The sequence below is a fragment of the Branchiostoma floridae genome, chromosome 7 (assembly GCF_000003815.2).
Source record: "Branchiostoma floridae strain S238N-H82 chromosome 7, Bfl_VNyyK, whole genome shotgun sequence".
NCBI lineage: Eukaryota > Metazoa > Chordata > Leptocardii > Amphioxiformes > Branchiostomatidae > Branchiostoma > Branchiostoma floridae.
This window is the reverse complement of record NC_049985.1, coordinates 25,399,533-25,418,371: the sequence shown is the minus strand read 5'-3', so window position 1 is coordinate 25,418,371 and position 18,839 is coordinate 25,399,533. Positions and strand designations below refer to the sequence as shown.

The 18,839-nt window shown below is 41.6% G+C and overlaps 1 protein-coding gene across 1 annotated transcript in view; it reads left to right on the top strand.

The window, feature by feature from the left end:
* LOC118418866 (THO complex subunit 2-like) overlaps positions 1-16,067 on the top strand; it is a 38,418-nt gene extending 22,351 nt beyond the window's left edge. The window contains exons 22-36 of the mRNA XM_035824962.1: positions 805-962; positions 2,235-2,363; positions 3,048-3,179; positions 3,559-3,627; positions 4,375-4,490; positions 5,245-5,456; positions 6,145-6,292; positions 6,609-6,919; positions 7,438-7,508; positions 11,776-11,814; positions 12,586-12,738; positions 12,995-13,052; positions 13,783-13,901; positions 14,621-14,697; positions 14,973-16,067. Coding sequence (XP_035680855.1) covers positions 805-962; positions 2,235-2,363; positions 3,048-3,179; positions 3,559-3,627; positions 4,375-4,490; positions 5,245-5,456; positions 6,145-6,292; positions 6,609-6,919; positions 7,438-7,508; positions 11,776-11,814; positions 12,586-12,738; positions 12,995-13,052; positions 13,783-13,901; positions 14,621-14,697; positions 14,973-15,003 — 1,823 coding nt within the window. The 3' untranslated portion in view covers positions 15,004-16,067. The remainder of the gene's footprint in view (positions 1-804; positions 963-2,234; positions 2,364-3,047; positions 3,180-3,558; positions 3,628-4,374; positions 4,491-5,244; positions 5,457-6,144; positions 6,293-6,608; positions 6,920-7,437; positions 7,509-11,775; positions 11,815-12,585; positions 12,739-12,994; positions 13,053-13,782; positions 13,902-14,620; positions 14,698-14,972) is intronic.
* The last annotated feature ends 2,772 nt before the right edge of the window (positions 16,068-18,839 follow it).

Sequence of the window (18,839 nt, the reverse complement as noted above, 5' to 3'; positions counted from 1 at the left end):
GCTTTGTTAAAACTTAGTAATACAAGTAATGTGACAGGACGGGGGAACAGGACATGTCCTTTTTCCACCCGTTCAATTTAAAGAAAACACACATAAAATTCGACAGGATTGGACAAGTTTTCTAAAATACACTTGTCCTATCAGGCAAGCACATGAAAATTTACTTGCCTGAACCAATTTTTCACTGCCCAAAATTCAAATGTCACTTTTATATGCATTTTCACTTCCAGCAAAGGAATTCTCATTGGTTCTGTTTTTGTATGTTGACCATTGCTTAATGCCATGACTGTGAAAGGTAACAAGTATATACAAAATGTAAGAATCTCACTCAATGGAAAAGTCTTGCCTGGACAATATGGCTAGTGGACTTGTCCAACCCTGTACGACGCAGTGTTTTCCCTATCACCCAAGGTAGCAGCCAGCCAGGGGGAGGATAGGAAGGGCTAGGACTGAGGGTATACGGAATACACGATGTTGTATTTTATTTATGCCATACTCACTTGAGAAAACACAGGTTTCAAAGCCAAATGTGCCAGAAGTTGAGAAAATTTCGTGTCCTTGAACAAAAATTGATAATAACAGGAATTCCAAAGTCTGGTATTTGAGTTTTCGAAATTCAACATGCATTTGAATTATTCTATTGAAGCTCGTGGTGTGTGACTGTGATGACATTAGAACCCTGTGTGATAACCCAAGTTATCTCCCAGTATGGAACACCTGTATCAGACCTTATCATGGCCCAGGTATAACATAAACTTTAGTATCTGCAATGTTTAAAATGTTTGTGTGTTTTTTCTTCTATAGGATCCACAAAGAATGAAACGATCACCCAGCTGCTGCAGCTGTGTATCTTCCCGCGCTGCCTGTACACAGCTAACGATGCGGTGTACTGTGCCAAGTTTGTGCACATGATCCACAACATGAAGACTGAGAACTTCTCCTCACTGCTGCTGTATGACAGGGTAAGTCCAGAACTTCTTAATCTTCTGATGATAATGATAATGATAATAGCCTTTATTGCACATTCATGCCCTATCGGGCAGAGTACAGGCATATAGATACAAAAGGTAGTAATGCAGTACACATGGTTTCTAAAACATGGATTCTAAAACTAGTCTAATACATTTGTTCGGCTTCTTCTCGTTTCTTAGTAATGTTGAATATGTAGCTTGAGATGTGTTTGTATAATGTCGTTCGATCAAACCTCATAAGAAAAATGAATTTTTCAACACTAGACAAAGATTCAAAGCGGGGGAACATTCCTATAATATAGCTAAAAAGAATACTTCTATCATTACTATATAAACTACAATCTAATAAAAAGTGGACTTAATCTTCGACCTTGTTCAGGTTACAAAACTGACAGATTCTTTGCTCCAGAGGTGTGCAAAGATAGCCTTTGGGACCAAATTTGTATTGACTACCAGGGCTCAAAATGCCTTTTTTCTGCATAGCTGCACTGGTGCAGGTAACTTTGAAAATCACCTGCACCTGACAAATTTTACCTCCACCACTATGAATTTAGGAAGTATGGATCATACTAAATTTGTTCATAAGCCATTGCTGTATTTTTTTCATACTTGATAGGTGGTAACAGTCAATGTAGCTGATAACAATCCATATACACTTACATCATATGACATTTATGTATAAAACCCAGTACATGGACCAGTGCAGGTTAGGTGCAGGTAGACATAAGAAATCCCTGCACAGCTCCAGTTTTACCTGCACTAACTAACCTGCATATGCAGGTCGTATTTCGAGCCCTGACTACAATGTTTGGGCAACAGGTAAGTCAAAGGTAAAGGTCCCACAGACAATCTAATTCCAGATAAAAATCTGAATACAATCTGAAGATCTAATAGTTTCTGAGGAAAGAGAAACACTGGACGGCCACAGCTGGGATTCAAAGATGTTTGCAAGAGAGACTTGAGGGCTCTGGATATTGACACAGAACACTGGGAGGACCTTGCAGATGACAGATCCAGCTGGAGATGCACACTGTCCAGGCAGCTAAAATCAGGAGAAACCAGACTGATGGGCATGGCAGAAGAAAAGCGGATCCTGCGAAAAGAACTCTGCAACAGACCTGAGTCAGCTTACAGATGTGTCCAATGTGGCAGAGACTGTCATTCTTGTACTGTTTAGCCACAGTTGACGCTGTAGGGCTGATATCAATTAGGTTAAAGTTGAAGATATGATTGCTGATTCTCCTCTACCCTACCTCTACCCAGGTGTTCTCGGACATCTCCTACATGGTGGCCAGCTGTACGGAGAGCGAGGCGCGGTGTTATGGTCGCTTCCTGTCCGCCATGCTGGAAACGGTCATGAGGTGGCACAGCGACAAAGCCATCTACGAGAAGGTCTGTTATCTTTGACATAAAGCCGGATTTATGTGCTTGTTATCTGTAATTTAAAAGTAAGGTGTGAGAAGAGTGTTTGCCTTGCATTTGGTAGGTTGTGAGTCTGACCACTAGCCAAATCATACTTTCCTGACCCCTACCCATTTATCAAACATCATCATGATCCATTAAAGGCTTCTCGAGTTATGGTTTTTACAGACAAACACAAACACAAACACACACACAAAATGACAAACACACCCAAAGTATACCCTTTTGGCAAAGGTAGAATTGGTACATGCCCTTGAGGAGCTGGGCTCTCTCTCTCCCTCTCTTACACAAATACAATGAACCACATCAAAACAAAAAAGAAAGAAAAGCAACCATCCCGTCTTCAACAAAAATACCCTTGACCCAAATCTGTGTCAGAGCCTTCAGCATATTGAAGTTGAAGAAGACATATTGCCTGCAACTCAGCATTTGGGAAACAGTTTGGAAGTTGAACAGTTGACTATTTCCTCACTATTGAGTGATAACACAAAGTTTTGAGGCAGACTAGAATACCATCTTATGCAACATCTTGTATGGTAAGGACTTAATTAAAGAACTAATTTTATTTTGTTCAGGAGTGTTGGGGTTACCCTGGGTTTGTGACAGTACTATAACCAATGTTTGTTTGTTGTTTGTTTGTTTATTTGTGTTTAGGAGTGTTGGGGTTACCCTGGGTTTGTGACAGTACTGAGAGCATCAGGAGCAGGCAGCAGCAGCAAGGCTGACCAACTGGACTATGAGAACTTCAGACACGTCTGTCACAAGTGGCAGTTCAAACTCACAAGGGTGAAGTGTTCTTTATTTATTATATTCATTCTTTAAACTTTCAAACAGTAGCTCCATTAGGGAGCCCAGTTCATCACCACTGTGTCTTGTGCCTTTTCGTGTTCAACAATAAACAAGTGCTTTTGAAAAAGCTGCCATTTGCGCCTCTCTTTAACGAGGCATTTGAAAAAAAAATCTGGCATTACCATTGTAATTGTACTCATTATCACAGGAGTTAGACACACCGCCTGTTAATGGAATTGTAGCTGCCTAATTAGCTATTTTCACTGACGTTGCCTCATGGCCAAAATGGTAAATTAAGTGTCCTGTTTCACCTGCGTTATTGTCATTGTCAGAGGAAGACTTGAAACAAACGAAAACTGACTCTGTCCCCCTACAGGCCCTGGTGATCTGCCTGGAGTCCCAGGACTATGTACAGATCAGGAACACACTCATTGTCCTCACCAAGGTAAGTGAGTCACAACCAATCGCTTTCTTTCATTCTGGTCAGTGCCTCCGGTCAATACTTACTTCCAGCCCAGCCCACGCCAATCGCGCTACAATCATTTTACCTTGTACAAACACAAAGAGATTGCTGCTTACACTCATATTTCCTAAGAACAGTTCTGGATTGGAGTCTGCTGTGACAGTCATATACAATGTCCTACTTACAATAAAGAGAGAGAAACATTGTTTAAGAACATTAGAACCAAAAAACACTACTCTCTTACTGGTACACAGAACGATATCTTCCATACACTGCTAACATGTTCATCTCATATATCTATCTACGTAGGTCAGTTTCTTTATACTGTATTCCAAATGTTAGACCAGATCACTCATACATAACTGTACTATTATCGATAAAATTTTGTTGTTCTGTATGTAGCCCTGTATGTATTACTATTGTCTGTATAGCTATTAGTCATTGTTGGTTGCTATACATTGTACCTTGTGCAATCGTTGAGCAATAAAATTCATTCATATACAACTAACACAATACCAGACGTGGCCAAGTTCAGAAAGAGGGTCACTAAACTTCTGAGGAACAAGCAACAAAGGGGTATTGTATATATCCAGATCAAGAATAAAAGTGACCCAACTGGTTAATCACATGAATACTGTGAAAAGTACAGATTGAACCAGTGGGATTTCATTATGTTTCCCTCTTTTCCTAAATTTTGGTACATGTATGAAATGTTTCCTTTTTCCCCAGATCCTCCAGTATTACCCCATGGTGCAGAACCTGGCGCTGGCTCTGGAGCGCCGCGTGGACAAAATCCGACAGGAAGAGAAGGAGAAGAGACCAGACATCTACGCGCTGGCCATGGGGTACCCTTCCCGACCTACAGACTGTCTTTACCTCCTCTTTGCTTTGTGTCTGTTAAACTTTGCATGTAAAAAAACTGTTGAACTTTGTATGTAAAAATCTGTGACTGAACCTTTGTGTCTTAAGTAACTGTTGAACATTGCTTGTAAAAAAACTGTTGAACTTTGTATGTAAAAATCTGTGACTGAACACCTGAAGCTACTGGATTGTAAGGTCATTTAGTTACAACCAGCATCTACATACAATCAACGGCTACATGTATATAGATCCTGTTTGTAAATAAAGAACCTTCAAGTTGTCAGTACCCAGTGATTTTCGGACCTGAAGAGATTATTCACAGACCATTCAAGCCAGTCAAATAAAAACTTGTGTGTTTCACCAGATTGTACAAGCTATCAAAGTAGAAACATGTTTTTTCGATACTTGGTACTTGGACTGTACTGCTCATGTATGATTCCATGACATCTAGTTTTTGTACAAAAATGATATATTTCTATACAGTCAAACTTGTGTCCATCTACCACCTTAGGGAATAAAGAAATGGTCACATAAGATAGGTATTCACTATAGACAGGATTCCAAATGATTTGGTTTATGAGACAAATAATCCACCAAAATGGGACCAACATGATACCCAAAATGGGCCATGATACCCAAGTGGTCCTGATGTATAGGTGGTCACTAGTACAGATAACACTGTAAGTTAGAGTGTAATAGGATGAGTGTGTGGAAACTCCCTTTTTCTCCTCTCCCCAGTTACACAGGTCTGCTGAAGGGGAAGAAGGGCCAGCTGGTGCCCGAGCACGAGTTCCACCTCAAGGAGGCCCTCAAGGTGTCTTCCAAGAATGGGCCCGTCTCCATTTCTGCAAACTCGGGCGGAATCATGGGTTCCTCTGGCTCGTCTGGGAAGTCGGAAGGGTCCAAAGACTCAGGGAAATCTGGTGCTGAGTCGTCCAAGGGGAAGCAAGGTGAGAATTTAGCCACTATCACACAAGCACACAAATCACTACCCGGTTTATCACCTCCTGTTCCGCATCAGGTTAGGGTTAGACATGATTACATGTAGATCATGATGTGGTTAGTTTCAACATAGCCAACATTTTAGTGAACATCCATCACTTTCCTCAGGGCATTTTAGACCTCATTCTTTACACAGTCACTGCAGCAGCGACACCTTCGTGAAGTGCAAAGTACATTGTAGAACCAGTTAGTATTTTCCAAGACTACATCCAGGGTGTTTATACAGCAGCTAGTGAAACACATGCAAAGCTCAAAATTTGGCACATTAGGAACTTGATAAGGCACATGCATTTTATGATATTTTGTATGATGATAATCAGTTAGTACTTGTAATTGTAGGATGTTGTTATATGCTGTGTGAATGTTATGCCCAGTGTCCCATGTTTTCTGTGTAATTTTGTTTCTCTCGGAAGAGTACCTGTTGCAGTTACATGTGACAGCTTAACAATAAACAATTTTCCTGATGAAGATGACAGATGGTCACATAAACGTCAGCTAAAGTTTAAAAAACATTACTGGGTAACTCAATTGTTTACAAAGAACTTTATTATCCTGTTGCGTACCAATCAGTTGAAACTACTCACAGAACTGCATGGATATGAAAACAAGTATTAAAATGATTTTTTTCCCTCGCAGGCAAAGAGGAGAAGTCCAAGGATAGCTCCACAGATGGAATGTCCAACGATAAGCCATCTTCAGGAAGCTCCAGCAAATCCTCATCTACTAGCAAGAGTGCCATGAATGGTGATGTAGCCATGTCATCAAGCAAGAAGTCTGACTCAAAGTGAGTACATGTACCAATAGTACAGCAGCTCAAACTTCAGAAGTTTGGGTGAAATGAAGTTTTGTTGATTTTGACTCCCAGTAGCTGTTTCATTGCATATTAGTAGATGTTACCTATTCAGGTAGACTTTCAGAATATGTCGGATCATCATCATTTAGTAAACGTTACCTACTAGTAAACGTTGTCTATTAGTAGACCTATTGTCCATGTGAAAGCAATTTTTGCAAAGTTCCTTTATGCAGCAACTGGTGGAGACAAAAAGCTCAGATACAGTCTTGACAAGCCTGTCTAAAAAGATTTTTCTGTGTGTTTGCAGACAATCTTCTGAAAAGACCAAAGACAAGGAAAAGAAAGAGAAGTCCCACAATGGTGAAAAGTCACACAAGGAGGGCAAGGGTCATCACAAGGAGGACAAAGGTCACAAGGAGGACAAGGGTCACAAAGAGGGCAAAGGTCACAAGGAGGACAAGGGTCACAAGGAGGACAAAGGCCATGAACATCGCAGCCACAGCAAGGAGAGGGAGAAGAGCCACAGGTCACCGAGCGTCACGTCCAACGGGAGTGGGAACGGCAAGCCGGGGAAGAGATCGACGGAAGCATCGCCAAGAAATTCTGACTCTGAGAGGGGTAGGTGTCCTTCTCACACTGTGTTACTCCTTTCTCGTTTCATATGTAACATAATTAACAACATTTTCAAAGTCATAAGATTCCCTTTCTGTAATCAAACCTCAGCCTATGGGGCTACTCAAGGAATTTAGATTCTTCAATGCTTTGGTTAATGGCAAAAAAAAAAAAAACTGATGAAAGACACAGGATGGCTGGATGACCGTTTCCAAAATCATCCAGTTGCTTGAGTAACTGCTTTTTGGCAAATGTAAAAAAAATGAGGTTCTTTTGTAGAGCCTTAGAGGTAGTCACTAGTACATGTAGCTACTAGTAAAGTTTTGACTGTATATTAATGGCCAGGTGGTTTTTATGTAGAGATATGATGTAGTCACCAGTGCAGGTTTTACTGTATGTGGTATTATCTGGTTGAGAACAACTCTTACATTGGTAGACATTTTAGATTGTAGTATTTATAGGGTCAAGCGAAAGCTTGGAAAATGATGCTGTAATACTTATAGTCTTCTCCACTTCTGTTTCAGAGCACAAGCGTAGTAGGAAGGAGGATCATATGTCATCAGCCTCGTCAGCGACATCTGCAGTGGCAGCTAAGGTTAGTATAGAGTAGCGGGGAAGGAAGGAGAAGGGATGGCGACCACTTCTTCTCTCGGAGGAGGAAAGCGGATCTGGCCTGAAACCGCCCCACCGCGGGTCGCTGGAGCAGTTTCAAGCTTCCCGAGCTGTGCAATACGGAGTGTCCAAATCGGCGACGCTACTAATAAGTTAGGCCAAATCAATTCGGAGTTTAGGAAGGAAGTTAGAGTTCGTGTTCTCCCTCTTGGAGTCATGTGTGTTGGAGGATGAAGCCCGAGTGCTCATGGGAGTTGCTGTCTGTCCTCACGGGTGCGGGGTAGAGAAGACGTCGGGGTCCCTGGTAGCCCTACAGAAGCCTGTTTGGAAAGTGGCTTGTGCGGGTTGGCTGCGCGGGTGCTCTCTCTAGGTGGTTGGTAAAGTATTCGACTGGCTGGGCTGAAATGCAGTGTGTGCCTGCTGTGATGAAGACCACACACAGCCCAAGTCTTTCCCCATTCACTCTCCATTCCCCTTTTCACTGAAGCAAGGTGGGTTGGCGTAAGTATGGCAGGCAGAGCAAAGCTACATCCCTACCAAGGCTCAGTCACTGGTCTCGCGAGAGCATGCGGGAGCGAAGCAACGAAGGAGCAAACGGCCAAGAGGAGACGACCCGATTAACGTAAAACAAAGCTCCCCACTCAGAAAGACTGCTGCAATAAGATTTAACCTCAGAAGTGTGTAATAAAGAAAGAAAGGACAGTTGAAAGGAGCTATGAATTTGTTGCAAGGAATTTTCACAATGAACATTATACCAACATCTTACACAATTATTTCCTTACCACACCGGAGGCCTTATGTAACAAAACCAGTTTTGTTGAAAGCGAAGTTTTAACGTGTAGATTCGTCGACAACAAACAACCAGTGTGATCACTGCCAAGTATGATAGCCTTTTGTAATCTTCACATCAACACACCTACCTTATGGATACTGCCACGACAGAATGCACAGGATTGTGAAAGTTCGTTTGGAGCAGACCAATGAAATGCACTTCAGGAAAAAACTTCAACTATGGTGCTATCAACCTACGCAACATTGTGACACCAAGCCGCAAGAAGCATATCACGATGTATATTCCACCCAATCAGTGCTGCAAGATTTTATGTGTGTGTGCAGAAACGGACAGTCGAATGTCTTAAAACAGCAATGTGTAATCAACACAATAAGTTGTTGAAAATGATCTTGTTCAAGGGTGAAATGAAGTCAAGTTAAGTCACCTGTAGTTGTTACAATCAAAAGCATTCCAGTTATGATTTCAGTTAAAATCTCGAGCAAAGTTACGTCTGATAGCAAATCATTCACATTTTCCTCTTAAGAAAAAGCCCATGTACAGGCCAAGAAGATGATGCAATATGCCAGAAAAGTTACCGTATATAAAAAATATATTGAGACCACCAAGAAGAAGGAATCTACATGAGAAAGTTTCTGTTTTTATCAGCTGCAATGTTATCCTCAGGAAATAATGGAGATCCCCTCAGCAAATACCTGCTGTGCACACACAACTATAAAGTGGAGAAAGTATAAGTTCTGATGATTTCCATTTTCTCCACAGTTTTTATGGGACCATTATGAATATGAACAATGTATGCTGCATTGGTAACAAATCTCCATTGGAGGTCGGCCCTGGAGAAAGAAAATAGAATTTCTTTTCATCCAGAAAGTGCCAACAGTTTTGTTAATTGTTAAGTCATCATGCTTGAAATTGTCTCCAAGACAAAATGTTTCATACCACCAGTGAGAAAGATGTAGCAAGATTTGGCAAAGAAAGGAGATTGTAGTAAGATTACATACCAGCTTGGATTGCAGAAGACAAGAAGAAGTACAAATCCCCTAAATGGAGAGAAGACATCGCAGCTACATCTTTATACAACATCAAGTTCTCCTCAGCCGTCAACTAAAGCTGTAGTCATGCAACGTTCACCTTCATGTTGTCATTGTTGCAGGGAAGTCTAAGAAATTTACTGGGATGTCTAAAAAACACCTACAGGGAGGATGTTGCCCTCAGCAATGAAGAGAAGAAGCATCAATCTACGTTCAGTTAGTTTTCCTAAGATAAATAACGTTCAGGTGAGACATCACCGTCTATCGTCTAGGAAATTTGCTGTAAACATCTACGTGTACAGAGAGTCATCCTCTACCATCATGTGTCAGCATCCAAGTCCCCGGCAAGAAAACGAGATAAACAATGTTGTGGTAAATCAGCACCATCCATTTCGTCCAAAATTGAAAGCACTAAATAAGAGAGTGTGTCATCATCGACTATGAAGAGAAGATGCCTTGTGTCAACGTCAAGTTCCCATTGAAGGATCTATTCAATCAATTTGTTTCCCACGCCAACATCCAACAGCGCTGTGGTTTTGTTTCACGACTCTTCATCACTGAGTCTCAAGTCTTCAGCAAGATCTCCACCAGAAGGAAAACACCAGGATGTTCGTCAAAGAGTTCACAGAAAGCTTCTTCATCTTTGTCTTAAAAGGAGCTTGATGTTATTGACGTAACCACCACGCCCTTGAAAGTCATCTTCAAGATTGTAATAACCTGTCGCCACCAGAAGAATGAAAGATGTCACCGAAAGCCTCTTCTTTGTGTTACAAGATGCCAAGACAACCTGAGGTTCTTCAAGTAAACGTACACCAAGTCATCTTCAAGATGTGATCTATCTCCACCAGCAGTATTAAAGATGCCAAAGAAAGCTTCTTCTGTGTGTTACAAGATGCCAAGACAACTTGATGTTCTTCAAGTAACCATGACAACGCCATGTTATCTTCAAGATGTGATCGATCTCCACCATCAGTATTAAAGATGCTACCGAAAGCTTCTTCTCAAGACAACTTGCGGTTCTTCAAGTCACCACCATGCCACGTCGTCTTCAAGATGTGACCTGTCTCGACCACCGATATGAAGGATGCCACTGCAAGTTTCCTTGGATTGCTGAAGAAGAGGAGCAAGTTTCCTGTCTGGATTGCAGATACTTGTGTTACAACCAGGTTCACTACAGAAAAAACTGCATCAAAAGACATTCCAAAGGATAAATCTATGCCAAAGGATATCAAGTCAGAAAGAGATTATTCGTTCTTGCAGTATTTTGCAAAATGAAATCACGGCATGAAATGTTTCATAAAGGACAGTCTTAACATATTTTCTATATTGAGAAAGCTATTTTTGGATGGGTTCGAAAAAGCCCTGACTAGTCCTGCTCAAAGACTATGTTTTATTTTTCTAAAATTAAGTGTTCATGTTACTGTAATGGAGGATACAAGTCTTCAACATCTGTGCCAGAACAAAGAACTGTTGCCATGGATTATTGCAAACATTTCCCAGAAACTCAAGTGGAAAAAACAGTGCAAGAGGAGTCGTGGCTAGAGAGATTGTAACAAAATGATCAAAGACAGTTGTCAAAAGTGAAATTGCCAAAAAAGGGAGACCAGAAACTGAGTTTTGGAAGTGAATGTAGCTTTGCAAAAGAACTTTCTGTAGGATTTTCTGTTGAAACACACCAGTACATGTACAATGTACATAACAGCAAAGGACCAAAAATGGACTGAAATGATAGCAAACCAAAATTCCTTTGACAATTCACAAAAATCGTGGACCAAGAATTCAAGTTCATTTTGAGTTCAGTTGTACTGTATATACAATTTAGTTCACGTTCCAGCGCAGAAAAGTTATTTTTGTGACATAGTATTTATTTTCTCGTTAAAAAAAGTGTTCTTGTGTCTTAGGGTTGAGGTCATTTTAGTAAAAATGAAAAAAAGAGACCTTTTTGTGGCTTTCTTTTGTGGAGATGTGTCTGACAAAAATAGCAAATAGCACAAAGCAAAACCTTGTGCACTCCAATGTTACGAAGCTCAGGTTGGTATTTGCCTTTTCTTTCATAAACGTTTTATAGAAACATTCTTACTGACTAGTCACAAAGCATTGTAAATTTACTGTCATTTTTCATTTGATTTATTTATTGTCACAGCAAATTTCTTTTTGCAGAAATGGAATATTTATACTGCTTGCTTAGAAGAAAAGGAAAGAAGTAGGAATTCCGAAATCTTAATAAGTTTCAGAGGCTTGGAAACTTGAGTTCTCGTTCTGAAAATGAAAAAGGCCAACGAGTAAATGTCATTGTTCTGATAGGAACATTCCTGAAGCCTTTTACTAACTTCTGCTTGAGTGGCAGCTTTCAAGACCACCCAGCACACTGATTGGTGGACTTAGGTCAGCTGACCTGTGATGTCATGTGTCTCCCAACCCCATTGCAGGATGCTCATAGGGCAGAGCATAAGGAGGCATCCCATAAGGTGAGAAAGTCTTTGGCAGCTGTACTAGCTAGTTTTCAACCGGCTAGTTTTCAATGTTAAACTGTTGAATGATGTAATTCAAAATGGAAATGTCTGAAATACTTGAATTACTATTGTGATAAACAGTTTCGTCTTTGTGTGACTGACACCATGGCGAAAGGCTTGCTTGGCATTTCAGGTTGCCTTTAAAATACAGACTTGCTCAGTAGAATTCAGTACCATGGCCAGTGCAGTGCATTTAGTCTTCTCTTTGGCAACTGTATTACCGCATCTTAAACAACAGTAACAGATTCATTGATGTAATTGTACGATCCTGTGAACATTTTTATATAAACGCTAGTCTTATTCAACCGAGACGGGGGCCGATACCGACTGCTGGGCACCTTTGACCTTTTGCTGTCTTAACACTTTTGTTCGGGTCACATGACATAGGCTATGGGTCATTTCAACTTGAGAAGGATTTAAGATTTAAGACTTGCTATCAATTGTTTTACTTAATGTACCGGCAAACATGTACAAAATGTACAAATCATGTAGTATTAACAGCACTACACTGGCAACCCAACAAAGGAAAAATGAAGCAGGGAAGACCAAAACTAACTTGTAGACTTACGCTTCAAAGGGACCTTAACCAACTGAAGCTTAGCCTGAAGGGAGCAGAATCCCAGGCCCCAAATTCTACTGAGTGAAGAAGGCTTGCTGCCCAATGTGTTCTTAGACACTTGAGGTTCTAAGTCTAAGTAAGACTGGCATATATCTTTTCTTGAACAGAGCCCTCGGTACTCCAGTCCAGCGCAGCCCATGACGGAGAAGGAAAAGAAACGTGCCAGCAAAGAAAAGGAGAAGATGGAACGAGATCGGTCCAAGGAAAGGGATGGGGAGAAGCGCAGAGAATCCAAAGAACACAGAAAAAGAAAAAGCGAGGTACAGTAGCTACCCAAATATTAACCCCTTAACAACTTGCTTAGTTTTCGCAAATTTGTTTCCATTGTACATGTATTACTACAGTTTGACAGAAATGTTTCAACCCTAAACCCAGCAAAAACTTGAAACCCAGCAAAAACATTTCTTCTACCATGCCTACTGTAAAATCATAATCCTCCCCAAAACGTAATGAATTTACACCATAAGAATTTATATTCTGTATCTGATTTTAAGTTTTGCCTTTCTTTCTGTCTAGGAGCCTCCATCAATGACAGAGTTCCAGGAGTCCAAGAGAAGAAAAGATGAAGACAAAGGTAAGAGTGTACTGCTAACAGTACTCCTGAATTCATCATCTCACAGCAGGAAAGTAGGCTGTCAAATTACGAGCACTCAAGGATATGTACGTTTTCAGCAGAAATATGGCTCCTGATCATTGCTTGGTTTTTAGGGATTGACTGATTTTCACATGTTATTGGGCCATCACCAATGTAAGGCCACACCAATTTTATTTGCTGTTTCTTGGATTTCCTGACCCTATTTTTTCCGATTTGAAAAAAGAAATTCAAATTGATGGCCACACCTCGTGTTGACAAAATTTCACTGCCTCTCCTTTCTCAAATTAACTATGGGCCTCAAATTCCAGTAGCTGTACTTGCCTTTTTTGGACGGTACTTTATCATATTTTTGCAAACTTCCAACTTTGCTCGCAGGGACCCCTAAATGTTGGAAGTTTAGGTTTTTCTGTCCAATCTCTCCTACCCCCGACTTTTTAAAAAGTTTTTGAAAATTTTGTTTTCGACCGACCAACACAATTTTTTTCTGAAAAAAAAAGCGAGAAACAACAAATAAAATTGGTGCGGCCTATTGTAGATTTCCAGGCAAAAGACATGCTTGAAGTTAACTTACTGAAGATACTCAGTGACCTGACGATCAGCAAATTTGCCCGAAAGTCATGTTAAGTACAATGCCAGTGTAATAGCTTCATGATTTCTTCTCTTGGGTTAAATTTAACAATGGTTAAATTTTGTGTTGTGTCTGTTGCAGGAAAGTCTGGCAGTGACTCCAGAAGAAGCAGTCAGGAGAGGGAGAAGCCTCGCACCCCGCAGACCACACCCAAACTCAGCAGCAAGCTGGCCAAGGAGTCAGGAGAGAAGGGCAAAAAGGTGGGAATCTTTTGTAACACGTGTAGTCAAGTGGTTAGTGGCCCTGACTTTGGAACTGCAGCGCAGAAGCAGTGAGTTTGACTCTGGCTGTGTTGCTCACCCGACATGCTGGCTGATGGAAAGTGTTGTTGACCTCATGCCCCCCTCATATTAGGCAAAAATTAATCGGACGACGAGTCTGCAAGCTCTAAATTACGAGGAGGCATGACCCTGCTGCCGACGAAGAAATGGCAGAGTTCCCCCCTTCCCGTCAGGGTCATGCCTCCTCGTAATTTAGAGCTCGTAGACTCGTCGTCCGATCGATTTGAGCCTAATGTGAGGGGGGTATTAGAATGGGACGTTATGCCATGGTCTACTGTTGGTTATGCTTGTCAAAAAGAGCTAGGGAAGTTTCCCAGATACAGAATGAAGCTGTCAATACTGTACCTAACATCTGTCTTCTCACAGCAAACTCTTCTTGCACTATGCAAACATGTTTAATTTTTATTAATACATCAAAGGGAGACGGTACCAACATTTACTGGGTAATGCCATCTCACCTTTTTGAGTAGAAATTACTAGAATGAACCCTCCTCAACTGGTATTCCAAGTAGGAAAAGATGGTGGTAAATCACTCAATGAATGATCATCCGTTAGAAAAATCTTTAAAACATGGTCAGAATACAATGTACCCCTCACACTTTCTATCTTGTCTGAAAGAGATTCTTTTTCCTTCTCAGGAGTCCAAGGACAAAGATAAGGAGGAGAAAAAGAGCAGCAAAGAGAAGAAAGTGGAACGAAAAGAAGAGAAGAAACAGTATCCTTTCTAACTACATTTGCATTTTGTAAAAATCTCGCATAAAATGTCTGTGAATATGCAAATGCCGATCGTTCAGATGGCAACGAACACCAGACGTGTTGGCAGGAAGCGTATCTCTGGGGAGCAACCAAAGCACAACACGGCTGGATTCCAGGCTAGTCTCCTTAAACTGTAACTTAACTATCTTGCTAGAATCGCTCATTAAGAGAGTAGTAACGGTGTTAAAATCTGACCCTTTGCTAAAACTGACAATTCCTTAACCCCTGTCCCAGTTCCTCTCACAAGTCCGAGAAGAAGAGATAAAAGAGAAGAAACCAGCTGCGGAGATGTTGCGACCCAACTGTCATATCAATGCTGCTGCCATGACGACCAACTCCTGCTATACTACAGCAGTCTTATCTGTACAGAGCAATTTGCCAAGTGTTACCTTTGTGTTTCAATACTTCTTTTAAGGGGAGGCTTTATTACAGCTTTCCCATTGTCAAAAACAGTGTGTTTCACAGAACATTTAAAAAGACGATAAGTAGTTTCTACCGTTGGAAGCACCTTAGGCTATTTTTTTGTGTACAAAGGTAAAGAGATGGTGGCTTTTTCAGACCTACAAGTAGTGTCGTTGAACATTAAAGTTATTTAGTTACTACTACTTTCCAAGCAGTGCTTCAGTACTAAGGTATGGCTGTCATTTTGAAATCATGCCATTTTAAATCACCCTTTTGATTCCATTCTTTGTACCTCACATTTGTGTCTGTGTATTGTAACTTCTCTTCTGTGTATTGTTAAACACTTACACAGAAAAAGTTTTCCTGAGGTATAGCAAGTCTTAAGTAGAAATATAAGGAATAGTACTTCTTTTTCAAATAGCATTAGGCCACAAACCAGTCGTCCTATTTATTTGTTCACAGATTTGTCTCTTTAGAAAATCTTGGAGGGACAGGAATTTGGAATTGCCAAATTATCTTTTATCATATCCTATGGTAAAAGAGTTTGTATAGGTCTGGATGTCCCTATTTTCTCTATTGTAGGGATAGGGGCTTGTCAAGGTTCAAAGATCATAGATCATCGTTCTCTACCTTTAATAAACAGTCATTGTTCGAAGAAAATTGATAGTAACTTAAACATACGTGACTGATGAACCTCTTCAACCATAGATCTTTCAAATTTTAGGCATTATATGTAGGTGGGTCTTCATGACCGTTTCTTGTACATAACGTACAATTTCCCCCTCCCCCCTAATGCAGAAGGGTGGCATTTGTCAGGACGAATCTATGAACAAAGTGAAGAATTATGGTGACTGAAATTGTAAACCTGGTTCTTGTTCTTTTTGCTTTCACAAAGATAAAAAAGACAATTAAAAGTACAGCCATGTTTCGCTGTGTCAGTCTTAATTGGATCCTCATAGTCATTACAAGTGACAACTGATAGTCCTTATCTTCGCCAAAAGGTTATGTTTAACCATGTTTGTCGTTTGTGTGAGGTTTTTGAGTTATGCTGACTGCAAAAATCCGGAAACAGACACACAACACTCAAAACTATATCTCCATTTTTCATGGAGATAACAGTATTGAACGTTTCCCAATAGTTGAGGGTTAATGTCCGCTAAATTTTAACATTTTCAATAGGCTACCATTTGGTGTGAACGTTCAGATTCTAGCTGTAAATCCGAACGGCTCTGACCGATCACGTAGTATGTAGTATGTCTAGTATACGTTCTCATGTTTGAATGAATATAAGCATTGTATTTAATAAGTGCGGAGGTGATTTTGTAGTCGACTAGTCTAGCCCTCACATAGATATACCAAGTCAAAAGTCCTTCCCACGCCTGATGGCGCATAGGGCGGCGCCCATCTCCGTTTCAGTAGCCCTGGGCCACACAACTTTGTACAATCACTACAGCAGGGGGCTAGTCCTGGTGTGTGTTTAACTTCCATACTCTTTCCCGAATGCTGAGTGCTAAGCAGAGAAAGCAGCATGTACCATTTTGTCTTTGGTAATTGACTCGGCCGGGGATCGCACTCACAACCTACCCGATGCAATGCGAACATACTACACACTCGGCTGTTGCACCGGTTAAAAACAAATACCAATTACCCCCCCCCCCCCAAAAAAATACATCCTTCAGATCGAACGAATGATACAATTCCCATCAACTTTGTTCATTGTTCTCGAACAATTCTTACCACTGTCCGTTGGCATAGTGACAACTCCATTGTTCTAAGTCGAACAAGATAGCAGGACCTAGACACTTCGACTACTGCTATGTTACCGGTGTTTGTGAGGTAATTTATCCGCCAAATGTAAGAGAAAATCCAACCAAATGGGTGCTAAGGAGTTCAAGTCCAAGACAAGTTGTCTGGGCATCTTAAGATGTTGCCTGCCCAAGAAAACGCGGAGTAGGAGGGTCTATCCTCTTGGACGTCGGTGGGGACATCACTAACATCTGGTGAGAAGCGTTTCATATCTATATCTAATATAAATCTATATCCAATACTGGGTAAATTCCTCGTTATGCTACCATCACATTTTCAGGCCGGGCCCGGTCCCAATGGCCGCTAGGTCTTAAGCCACAGTGCGACTCCATGTAGTTTTAGGACGTCCCCGTTTTCTTTTCCCCTCAGGAGCCCAATGTAGAGCAACTTTGGGAATACGGTCATCCGACATCCGCAGAACATGGCCCAATGGCAATTTCAGTAGAAAACTGTCTTGTGTTCGTTTTTCTTTATCATTTCCTTTATTGATTCACAACATAACAGACATACACATTGTGGTAGCCTGAATGGCGTTGGAATGTACAACAAACATATGGCCTGCTCCGTCCGCATATATACATAAGAACAATATAAAATTACACAAAAAAGTATACAACTCCAACAATTGAGTGCCATCATTACCACCATCATTACAAGCTAAGTGTCTATAGTCTTATTGTACAACTTGATGGCTTTGTGCAGGAAGGAGTTCTGGAGTCTTTTAGTTCTAGCTGGGGGGATGGAGATAGTGTTTTTGTTTCTTAGTGATCGTCCCGTAGCAGTTGATCTGGAAGCTGGGACCAGGTCATGTAGGGGATGCTCAGCATCCAACATTTGTCTGAATAGTTTGACAGCTGCATCCTCGCGTCGCGACTGGAGGGTGGGCAGGTCGGGCACATCGCGCCTGCCCGCTCGGCTGATAATCCGTAGAGCTCGCTGTTGGACTCTCTGCATTGCACGTTCCTGTTCCTTGCTACAGCCTACAAGGAGGACGTGACCATATTCAAGGACTGGGCGCACGAGGGACATGTAGATAGTCACTAGGTCTGCGACACTGGTCCCTTGCTTTGCAAGTAGTCTCAAGAAGTGCAGTCTACGGGAGGCTTTAGTAACCATTGAGGTTACTTGCTCTTGCAGGGTGAGGTTTTTGTCCAAGATGAAGCCCAGACCTTTTGCGGACCCGACCCACGGAACGCACACACCCCCAAGGGTTAACCTTGGCGGGCTGGGAACAGATCTGCAGACACAGATTTGTAGCAGTTGGCTCTTCTTCCCGTTTAGCAACATGTTGTTGGTGTCAGCCCACGAGTCGAGATGAGATGTTTCTTCCTCAAGCGATTTATCCACGATGGCTTGGGGTAGTGAAAGAGTTCTGGACATTCCGACATCGTCCGCGTAGCCCACGTTCATAGTGTCAGGGTGAACTGTTGTCCTCGAGCTCATAAAGAGCAGAAAAAGGTACGGGGACAGCACACCACCTTGTGGGACACCAGATGTCGGCTCCTTCCAGGAACTGGCCACGCCGTTGACTACTACCCTCTGACGCCGACCGCTGAGGTAGCTGTGGATCCAAGACACCATGCTTGGACTAGCCTGGATATCGATCACACGCTGTAGCAGTATGGCATGATCGACTCGATCGAAGGCTTTGGACATGTCAGCAAACAAAGCTCTGACCAGGGTTGGCTTCTTAGAATCCAACGCAGTTAGCCAAGTTTGTACCATACGCACAAGAGCGATCGTAGTTGAAGAGCCCCTCATGTACGCGTACTGGTCTTTAATGACGGCGCGTAGGGAAGGAAGAAGTCTCTTCAGGATGCATCGCTCCATCAGCTTAGCCAGCACAGACAGCAGAGAGATGGGTCTCATGTCGCAAACATCAGTCGCCCCCGC